General features: G+C 32.9%; 1 protein-coding gene across 10 annotated transcripts; it reads left to right on the top strand.

Moving 5' to 3' along the window:
* Positions 1-447: 447 nt before the first annotated feature.
* LOC101259603 (uncharacterized) lies at positions 448-10,458 on the top strand. 10 transcript variants are annotated; one of them, XR_011212332.1, is made up of 19 exons: positions 472-753; positions 841-884; positions 1,020-1,091; positions 1,389-1,442; positions 1,592-1,698; positions 2,002-2,183; positions 2,491-2,550; positions 2,645-2,663; positions 2,781-2,845; positions 2,961-2,976; positions 3,081-3,142; positions 5,014-5,110; positions 5,692-5,755; positions 5,897-6,026; positions 6,227-6,560; positions 8,154-8,491; positions 8,780-9,083; positions 9,714-9,839; positions 10,210-10,458. XR_011212332.1 is itself a non-coding variant. In XM_026028169.2 (18 exons), the coding sequence occupies exons 6-17, from the start codon at positions 2,002-2,004 to the stop codon at positions 9,042-9,044; spliced, it is 1,632 nt and encodes a 543-aa protein (XP_025883954.1). In that variant the 5' UTR covers positions 472-753; positions 841-884; positions 1,020-1,091; positions 1,389-1,442; positions 1,592-1,698; the 3' UTR covers positions 9,045-9,083; positions 10,210-10,458. The 10 variants fall into 10 exon arrangements, 7 of the variants coding, with proteins under 7 accessions (XP_025883953.1, XP_025883954.1, XP_069147305.1 ...); XR_738570.4 differs by having other exon boundaries at positions 5,692-6,026; XR_002026174.3 differs by having other exon boundaries at positions 5,692-6,026; positions 10,198-10,458.
* Positions 10,459-11,743: the final 1,285 nt, after the last annotated feature.

Raw genomic sequence — 11,743 nt, 5'->3', positions numbered from 1 at the left:
TTATTAGCATTTAAACGTCGAGCTCGAGTCATATGAAAATTTACCCAATACATATTCAACATTAAGCTCACACCCTATGCCTCTCATGCCATGGTCGCAAAATTGAGTTCATATGACTTCCGGTCATCATCCCATGAGTTCTTTAACATGTAATATCTTTGAGTCAAGCTTTAACCATTGAATATGTATAATTTGATTTGAAGTAATCTTGAAAGTTAAAAGGTTCAATTTTGATGTGTTATGATGCTCTGCATATATAACAGCATGGATGGGAGGCTCTTTTTATGAGCCAAAGCAACATATAAGAGATATATTATCATCGAGTTATTGAATAAATTATTTCTTTTATTTTTATATATGATTAATGATTAAATAATCGAATTGATAACTATAAAATTGATAAAATATATATTATATATTTAGTTTGATTTTAATAATTTAAAAATCGACTAAACTAATCTAATATTTCTTACAATTTTCAAATTAGTTGATATTTTGACTGTATTTGTATGATTATGAAAATTGTATTTTGGAGTGACCACAAAATGGTCGGCTTCTCCGATTCAATCGTATTGAGTTACGATGACCGCAAATCTCCTTCGCCTATCTATAAAACCAAAAACCTCCCATTTTTTACTCTTCCCATTCCAATTCTCTTTGTTATGATCAAAGAGTTTCATCTCTAACACAAATGGCATGGAGATATGTCTGCTCAATATTTCTTAGGGTTAAATCACGCTCTTCTTCTTTAGGGTATCATCATCATCTCTTTTTGTTTTTCATGCATTTTTCGGTGTTTAATGTATATAATTTTGACAAAATTGAATTTTCCATGTACAGATATTGCAAAATCTGAATGGAGCTGCTGCATTTTAATCAAATTGGTAAGATTATCATGATGTTTTAATTCAATCGATATATTATTGGAATGTATAGTTTCTATTGTGGAAATTGTTGTTTAAGAATGATTATATTATTTTACAAGTTTTATTCATTTTTTTTTTAATATTTGGTTTTAGGTATCACCATACTTTTTGGCGTAATTGCTTAGTGACAGCATCGTTATTTTTGTACAATTATATGAAATTCTGGTAAGCAATGGCATTTCCAAACAAGAAAGCAAATAGAGTTGCGTAAATATGTTTTCTGAGGGTGGTTGGTTTATTTCAAAAGTTTCGGGATCACACATGTGTTATACTTGAACAATAACAACAAAACACCAAGTGAAATATCACAAAGTGGGGAGTGGTAAAGATAGAGAGACTGTTTTTAAAAGGGCCTCTGTTCAAGATGCATTTTACGTGAACTCAGAACTAAATGCAATGACTTAACCCAAACTTTCTTCTAATTCGTTTTAGTGATATAAGGATTGTTGTTTTTATGTGCAGATATTCTCAAATAACACTCTATACAAGTTCATCTTGATAGTTTAGAAGGGAGTGGTAAGTTAATTCCACAAATTAATTTTATCCAAATAAAAAGCTTATTGCGCACAAACAAGATTATGTTATACTGCTGGGAATGTCTTTCTTGTGAGAATTTTACAAATCTAAGTCTGGTTGTCTTTTTCTTCACCTGCATTTTATCAAAGGTCTCCTCATACTTCTGGTGTCGTGAAAGAGAGACATTGTTCTTAAAATTTCACGGAATTTGGACTCTGTGGGAAAGTAGGCGCTGAGACTTTGAAGCAAACGTAAGGTAAACCTGAAATTCAGTACTACAACCGTTGTTACTGTGATAGCATCTGACAAGAAAGATGGAGAGAATCCCCAAAGTACATTTTTTGGTGGCATGATTTTTTCTTAACTTCCTGGATTACACATGTATGATAGTTTTGGTACACCGAAACAATTTAGTTTTTTTCCCAAATTGTATCCACTAGTAAAATGGTTAACTAAGGGTATCAATCGGGCACTGATCAATCACAATTTAATAGAGTGTTATTAAGTCAATTGATGTTATCTGCATCAAACAGTTGAATCTGTGCTTGCGGAAATGCAGATGGGGAGAGCAAAATTGAAACTGCATAAATTGGATGGTAGCAACCGTATAGGAGTATATTCAAGGAGAAAGAAAGGACTCTTGAAGAAAGCTAATGAGCTTTCAGTATTGTGTGACATTGACATCTTTCTTGCCATGTTTTCACCAAGCGGAAAGCCTAGTGTATACAAGTCAGAGACCAGGTACTTCTTCTCACACCACGATAACTCACTATTAAATTCCTTTGTGGTTTAGGTCTTAGGAGAGAAAGATAACATGTGATTGACTTTGTTTCAAGAAATGTGATTGTTGCCTTTTGATTACAAGATACTTCTTCCAAGTCAAAAATTTATGAGATATGAAGTACTTTATGGCATCCACTTGAATAAAATAACCAATATTAATAATTATGTGTCTATGTTAGTATATATCTAGCAAACTTTAAAGACCAGTTTTGCAAAAGCCTTTCTACTGATAAATTTTAAATCCATTGTATTATTCTCCCTCCAGTAGCTTCGAGGACATGATTACCAAGATTGTCGAAGTGAATCCAGAAGAAAGGGCAAAAAGGTACCATAACACACACATGTGAATAGTTGTAGTGATGAAATGATTAAATTCTTGAAGAGTTAATCTTAGAACTGATCTTTTACATTATTAACAGGAAGATGGAATGTCTTGAAGTAAGTCCAACCTTCCTTTTTTTTTTTTATAGGAATGGCCTGTTTCCACTTATTTTTGCATTCAAAATTTAAGGTGTTTTTTTTTGGTCATGACCTTCTCTGGATTTGAACATTTAGACAATAAAGAAAGCGTGCAAGAAGTCTGATCACGATGTAAATATAGGAGAACAGCTCTGTCCTGGGTATGTTTCATTTTACTGCCAAGTAGTTCGGTTTACATTTAATTTTAACAAGCAAGACCTATCAGGCTTACATTTTTACTTCAATACTGATTTTTTTCTGCGTATTCTTTTTCAGGGATTTGACAACGGAGGTACTAATTTTATTTAACAGAAGCATATCACTATGACTACCAAATTTGTAAGCACCGGTGGCATTGCTAGTTATGTAACACTCAATTTCTTGTGATTGGTATAGGATATAAATTTTCTCTCACATTCATTAAGAATTCGACTTTCAGACATCGAGGGTAGACTCAGGTAACTTCATTGATCTTTTGCATTGATCATACTTGTCATAGGATATCTTCCCTTACTAAACAAAAGCATAATCATAGATTAGGCCTTCTATGGTTGGTCTCATATATATATATTTGGTGATTTTGATTAGAAGACAGACTGTTGTTCTTTTTTCTTTAAGTGTTTTTATTTGTTCTGGAATTGTTACACAGAGAAAATTATTTTAGATGGTAGATTAGAGTCCTCAAAAGTGTCTAATGCTAGCAGAATACTTGAAAAATTGGTTGAACAGAGAATTAAAGTTTCACAGCTTTACTAAAATGATTGTGGTTCTTCCACTCTTGGTTGGTTCAACGCTTCTTGCAGAAGAAAGGTGATTGATAACAGAAATAAGATTAAAATGCAAGTTCTCCAGTACTAGTATGGTGCAACATTTTAGTTAAATTGAAATCCCAAGGGAATGAGTCCTGTTTAAGAGTTTATATGATATCAAACTGTGACTCCATTTTTTGAGTTTTTGTGGGCTCAGGAGGCCAGGACTAATTCATTTTCAGTTCTGACTTGTCCACACTTTGTGACTGGACGAGAAAGTGAACTGGCAGAGTTGGTTCAAAGAGATTTTGTTTCACTACTTCACATGATAGCAAATGGATTTTCTGGTGTTAGTCTAAAAATTGTTATAGAAATACTACTGTAAAATATTGATTTCAAATTTTACTTGTGCCTTGTATCATAAGACTGGACTTATCTCATTCAAGAGATTCCAATTCACACTTTGAGGAGAACTACCTTTTTATATTCCAAATGGCATTATCAACTGCACTTGACAATGATTTTTTCATTATAGACTTGACTAAGTATTGTGGTCATGCCATAAATTATATGGATATCATGTCTATCACATAAGCTGTATAAGCATTTAAATGAAAAGCAAAGAATTTCGAGGCACTTGTCACCTCAAAGATGGAACATGCATATTCTAGTGTATGTGATCATAGCAGATGCTGTTTTGGGGAGACCAATAAATTGTGGCAAAGTTGCTAACTAATTTTTGGTTTTTCTACAAATATATAAAGGATGAGTCTCAAGTTCGAAACCCCTTGTCAATAGCTAAAGCAAGGGGTTTGCCTTTCTGGGTCAAGCTCGTCGCACCGGGCTTGCCTAGTGCGTGATATCTCTTCTGTGTGGTTTCCGAGCTATTACATAGGAGCGGGGGGTTTACCCTATGCGCACCATAGGGTAGCGGCTGCAGGTTTCCCTTGTCATCACAAAAAAACTATCCAAAATGTTCACCAACTAAGTTTATAGTGGATGGCTCTATTTGGCAGTATCTCCCAAACCCTTCGAGTAACATCGTCTACTTTCATTCTTTGCTTGAAGTGTAGCTGAAAAAATGTTTAGTATGTGATAATGGTGAAAGCATCATTTAAGCAAATTAAATATGTTTTTTCTAATATCTTAAACTTTTAGATGAGTGGCCACATACTTGAACATGATTTCAGAGCAAGCAGAGATCCCGGGTTCAAGACTCACCACTACCCTTTTCTAAAAAAGAATATCACATATTTGGCCCATGGAAATGAACTAAGCCTTTCTGCGCATGATGATTGTATTGAAGACATAATTAAGTAAAAAAAGTACTACATCTATCCGCTTAAACTTAAAATGAGATGGTCACACATTTCAAACATATACAATCTCCTCTTTCTCTTCCAGAAAGAAATGTATTCCTTTCGGGAATTTCCCTTGTTCTAAGATCATTTTTGTTAATTACGTTATGATGGTTCTATTTCTAGGTTAATATGCATCACTTTCTTGCCATTGTCTCTTCAGAGATAGTGTTAGAACCAGATTATGACATTTCTTTTTCTGTTGTGATTTGGAATATGCAGGCTCTGGAAGAATCTTGACAAGATTGACAACATTCAACAACTTAGGAAATTGGAGGATTCAATTTCAAAATCTCTTAACGAAATCGCAAAGCATAAGGTATACTTAGATCTTGTGTCACCCAACAGTCCATAGCTCTGTTTTGATTTACACACCTATGTGCAGTCATTCATCATATTAGTTATGACTGATCAAGTTTACTTGTTTCTATGGACTTAATTGGAGAAGATCTCTAGGGCCTAAAAGGTTGCTCTCTGTTGGCAATATATTTGTCTTATTTTAGTTAAACTCCTTTGTTTTTTAAACAAAATTAATAAAATTCTCCGGTTTGGTATGGATACCCTGCCATTTTTTATAGCGATCTTTCATTGAGAATAATAGGAGTGTTGGAGTCGTATCAATGCTCTCGCAGTAAACTGTAAGCTAATTTCCTAATGGAAATGATATAACTACGAATAAACAATTGAAAACAGATTAATAAAGTACTGTGCTAGGCTGTAATGTTTCCAACATATCCATTATTTGTCTTTTGATTTTCGTTTTCTTTTAAATTTTTTGATAGAAAATCATAATAACTTCAATTAGTGTCTAAATATTATGTCCAATGATAAGTAAAGAGTTATGCACTGCATTATAAATTGTAAATGACAAGGTTGTAATGACCACTCTTTGCATTGCAGTATGGGATGAGATCATTAATTTTTAGTAACGGGGAAGATATTCATCCTTCTTCAGTCCAACATGGTATGGATTTACCTTCAAACTTTGATGCAAGGGAAGAGCCCCATCAATGTACATTAAATCATGGTTGTGATAGTGAGAATACGGACGTGTACGAAGACCTGACTTCATTTTGTTCATCTTTACCTTCTGATACTGGGCAAGACTTCCAGGCTTCTACACTGATGCCGCATGGGATTAAGGCCTGGCAAGAGCTCTATCAATGCTCATCAGTCCACGGTGGTAATAATGAAAATATCGATGTGTACGAGGACTTAAATTCATTCCCACTAGGGTGAGGAGTTAACTTTATTTCAAGCTTCAAACTTCCAATTATCATATTCCTTGTTACGTAATAGTAATAGATTTTAATGTGTATAATTTCTAGTTGGCATTGATATTTATTGCTATTTCTAGTTGTTTCGTCATTTTCTTTGTTTTATCTACAAAAGCATTATTGGCCTCTGACATGTTATTGATTTTTGGGGTCTGTAGGTATTTGGAGGAACCGTCTTTTTCTTTTGAGAGCTACACAAATCTTGTTTGCAACAAAGAAGTTGAGATATCTAAGCCGGAATCCAAATTTTTTCTACCTGATGAAATGTTTCTGGATTGTGAATTAAATCAGGAAGATATTGAAAGAGAGTTTGGATTTACTTTTGATGTGCCACAAGTAGAACTAATGGATGCCCACGGAAATATTTTGGGCTGTTGCACCAACAATGGTTCCATGCTTCCTCATTCTGATTTTGTTAACATCCATCATAGTTCAACATCAACATCTGGAGCTTGTGACAATATGATGTTAGCTGAATCTCTAAACTTTTTAGTAAGTTTTCATCTTCAATCTTTTGGCTTAGACAGATACTGCAACCTGCATCTCCCTAATATTATTATCACTCCTTTCATGTTCCATTACTCTCCATTTAAAGAAAGTTGATTGTTCATTGGCAGAAAGATCCATCTATATGAAACTAGTTTTTAAATTGAAACTATACGAGAACCATTTGAATGCTCACGATTTGTCACCAACATCGTCTCTAATTTTCTGGATGTAATTATGTTAGTCTGAATATTATTGTAGAACCCTCAAACACAATAGTTATATCAATCCTTAGAATTCAGATTTATGTCATAGAACTGATCATTATATCTCCTATGGAAACTTTTCTCTAGACCGACTTCACATTTGAGTGAAAGCTACTTCTTTCTAGACTAAATTCATTGTCCAACTGCCACGCCGATCATTTCTGCATCTTATGTTTAGAAAATCTTGTGATTTTATCTTATCAACGCATGGAGATCATTTCTACGTCATTTAATGGCTAAGAAGCCGAATGATATTCCAGATCTCCGTGACCCCTGTGACATTATAGATGAAGACGCCTAATCTAGCCTATGTGGAAAGCCTATGAGTTGCAGCAAAGCTGTTAGCTTATTGTTGACCTTGTAAATATATCTTAGTTGTTAGGATGCATTCCAAAATTGTCCACCAGCTGTATCTTCAGAAGAAAGCTTTATTTTGCAGTTTTTCTCAAATCCTGAGTAACTTCTTGAGATTCTATGTTAGACTTGCAGCTAAAGAAATGTTTAACATTATACACTTCTTTCTTTCTCTTAAAGAAACAATATATTTTTTCATTAATTTACCATTTTATCAGATTTCATTTGATAATTTTGTTAGGTGACTGTACTAACAGAACAACGAAAATGTAGCAAAAATTGATCAATAGTAAGCTGACTCAGATTCTCTTTCCCGTAGCTTATGTTTTGTTTACTCTTATGTTTAACCTCATCCAGAAGTATATGCTTTGTTTACCAAGAAAAAGTAAAGAAGTCTTCTTTTTTACGATTTTCTCTTAGAAGAAGGCATTGAGTTATATTATGGTAATTTATTCTCTCTTTGTGATCTGCAGAACTGCAGATTTCAGAAGAATCTTTTCAAAAGTAACATCATGCAAGTTATGATGACTTACTATCAAACTCTCTTAATAAAATAAAAACATTAAGTATACTTGGGTTATGTTTCTTCGAACAGCCCATTTTGTTAAGTTAACGCACTAATAATTTTGATGATGACCTCCAAACAAGGAATTACTCCATGATGTTGATGGAGAGAAAAAGAGCTCTAAATGGTTTCATCATCATTGGATAAGTATTTAGTTTGGTCCTCTTAGATTTGAAGCAAAATCATATAGGTGCATCTTATATGATTGTATCCTTTCCTTTTTAGATTAATATGAGGGTAGAAGTGAAACGGGGATGTTTGTAGTAGCTGACAAATTTAACAAGCGGCTCTTACATTTCCAATTAAACATCCATTGTTACCTTTTTGTACTCTCATGAATGCTATTGTACAAGAAACTGATTATTAAATTAATACTGTCTATACTACAAGTTAATGAACACTCTTTTCATTCAGTGTGGGATGGATTCATTAAGTTCTGATGCTGGAGAAGAATTTTCAACTTATTCTTCGATCACGCATGGGACAAATTCACTTTCAACCCAGCTCAATGTAGGGTTATCAGTCCATGGTAGCGCTAGTGAAAATATGGATGGATACAACCTAAACGTATTTGATCCATCTTTAAAATTTGATGACGAGCATAAATTTCATTCTTCATCATCGATCCAGTGTGGGATAAATTCACCAGTAAGTTTTGATGCTGTGCAAGAGGGTAATCGATCTTCATCAGTCCATGGTGGTGATAGTGATAATATTTATGGATATGAGGACCTAAATTCGTTCGTACAAGGGTAAGGATTTAAACTTTACATTACACTTCAAGCTTCCAATCCTCATAGTCATCGTTAATTTCGTAGAAGTTAGCTATAACAAGATATTCTGATACTGATACTGGGTCTTAGTGCAGCTTTAATGCCTTTTATTTCCTTATCAGTACATTTAAACAAATGTCGAACAATATGTTATTTTCTGTTTCCCATCCATGCGCCCCACTGAATCATCACCACCACCATCTTTATCCTTATCTCTAGAGATAAAGATAATTATTACCCTCTAATGTCATTGTTTTGGGATTTCAGGTTTTTAGAGGATCCCTCTGTATCTTTTGAGAGCTCTACAGATCCTGCTTGCAATCATGACATTCAAAATTGTAAGCCTGGATATGAAAATTGTTCAGCGGATAAAACGTTTCTTGATTGTCAAATAAATCAGGAAGATCTTGAAATAGCATTTAGATCTACTATTGATTTGCCACTGGTAGAGAAAAGGGATCTCCAGGAAAGCACTTTTGACTGCCTCAACAAAGGTTTTGGAATTCGACAACTAACATCCATCATAGTGTAGAACCGGAACTTGTGACGATATGCCTCTCTCAACTTTCCTGTAAGTTTCACCTGTCATAGTATTTTATTTCACTTTGATACTCCTCTCTTACCTTGTACAACTCCATATCCATTTCCTTACTTACACGTTGAGATATATAATGTTGTTCTATCCTTGGCAAAAAATCCACACATGGAAAACTAGTGATTTTTTAAAGTGATTCTGCTAGAGTAATGATCTATATATATTATTCTATCTATCTTCTGTAACATCATGTCCAAATCGGTGGTGTTTATACTTTGAAGGGGATAGTACATGCCTTAACGTAAACACTTCTATGTCTCTAAAATATACAAGCATTAAATTTCTCCTCCCATGCACCACCTTAGTATGCTCCCAGTTAGAATAAAGCAGGTTGTAGGAAGCTTAATAATTTGTGGAGTATTACTATCCAGAGTATATTAGAATCAACTCGTTCTCTTTCGTGTTGCCTCTAGTTGATATAATTTTGTTACTTGTCGGTGTATGAAAACATGAAGTTTATCAAATCTCTTTTTAAATGCATACAAGTAAAGTCTAACTGAATTTACATACTTAGGTATTGGTGAACAAAATCTAGTTAGCGTCTACTCCCATAAACTTGACTATCTACAATAGATGAGATCTTAAAGAAATCTTTACTTTTTTCAGCATGCTCGTCTCTCGTCCTTACTCAAACATCAACAAATCAACAATGCTAACTGTAAAAAATTGAAATTTGAAAAAACTACTCAATGGAGGGATAATCCTAACTAGGATGCCTTCTCCAAATGCAAGGTTCGCCTATCATCCGTTTGTTAAATGTGTTTATCCATTATTGTAAAAAGCATATACAATTACTTGTGTATTATACATGCGATGTATATGTAATGTATAGTAGTATATAAGGATGTATTTGTAAAGTATAAAAAAGTGTATACACATCGTTTTATATAGATTTTAAAATGAAAAAGAGAAATGAAGAGAATTCTATGTTAGCTTAGGAAAGATTGTAAGAAAAAACATTGAAATCGATTTGGCTTCCTGAAATTCAATTAAACATAAAGTTTCTTTCTAGTTATGTGCAAAAGTATTTTCCATTGCTTGCTTCTCTTTTGCCCTTCTCGTGCACAATTAACTACATTGATTTTGTTAGCTCTTCGTGCAGCTACCTTTGTCTGATGTTGATTTTTCTGGTGTCTTCAACTCGACTCATTTATGGACATGCGAGCTGAAGCTCTATAGGTCTCCTTCAATCCAGGACTACATGCACAGGAAACCTAAAGGGCTCCAATACCATGCCACATTACCAAAGGGAATTGGAATACCAAATTTGTAATATATTTCTTCTAGTCTAGTTGAACTCATTCATAACATGCTTTTTTTTACCTCTATAAAAGTAATATTTATGTGCAAAGTAATTTTGGCATTTTAAGGTTGGTTTTCATGTTCTGAAATGGGGAAAAACAAATGTGATGACAAATCAATATATAACAACTTCATACTTTTTCATAGGCTTAATAGATAAATATGACCCTTAACTTGGCTTCAGCGGATAATTATGTCCTCCAACTTTGAGTGTGCACAAGTAGGTACTTAAATTTGTATAAAATTAAACAAGTAAACCCGTGTGTCCTAAATGGCATAATATATGTAGGACGTGGCGTATAACACAAAATTGCAATGTCGGGTGCCATGTAGGATGAATGTGTCTATTTTGTTTAATTTTATACAAGTGCAAGTGTCTACTTGAGCACATCTAAAATTAAAAATCATAGTTGCAAACTGACGCCAAATTAACTGTCACGTTTGTGTATTATGCTTTTTCATATGCACTTTGTAATTACATTAATTTTCATATTCACTTTGATGTTCATCTTCCCCCTTAGGTATGGTTCCTATTTTGAAAATATTCATCCCTTAGGCATCATAGAAAAACAACAATTCTAAGGGAACTCCTCGTAAGAACATAAAAATTTGGGTAAATCACATAAATATGCCATATTTAAAAAATATTTATCATTTATATCAATATAATTTTTATAACTAAATATAATAATTTTTTGAAATTAAGAAAAATATACCGTCGCTTTCTTTCTCGGTCATTTTGCCGCTTCCTTCATCTTTTTTTTTTTTAAAAAAAATCTTCTTATCTTTCTCTCTTTATCATTATTATTTTCGTTTTCTTCTTTTCTTTTTCTATTTAAAAAAATTATTCTTTTTCTTTCAATTTTTATTTAATTAACAAATCAATTTTTTATATTTCATTATGTCCATGTCACTATTTTTATCCAAAAACAAGAGGAAAAGAGAAACAAAAAGACTGCAAATTTGTATAAAATTACATTTTAAAGCAAAAATTTCAAATCATTAAAATTACAGAAGTAAGAGTTCATTATTGCTAGTCATTATAAAACTTCAAATTTTTCATTATTTGCATTTTACGAATTTATGATAAGTTTGAATAGGTAATTCCTACAAATAATTGAAAATGTCTTTTGGAGTTCATATCTCAAATTTTAGAGGGTTTGGTTAAGTTTATAATTGATTTTAGGAGAAATATTAGATTGAAATGAATTAAATATAGCATTAAAATTGTCTTGCAACTGTATTAAAGTTGAATTAGATGATAAAATTTTAATGCAAATTTAATTCATTTTGAAGTTTTTTTGATTTATTTATTACTATTGGATACTTGTTTG

Source organism: Solanum lycopersicum, chromosome 11 (genome assembly GCF_036512215.1).
Source record: "Solanum lycopersicum chromosome 11, SLM_r2.1".
Taxonomy (NCBI): domain Eukaryota; kingdom Viridiplantae; phylum Streptophyta; class Magnoliopsida; order Solanales; family Solanaceae; genus Solanum; species Solanum lycopersicum.
The sequence above is the reverse complement of the archived record's forward strand: the minus strand, read 5'-3'. Positions and strand labels throughout refer to the sequence as shown.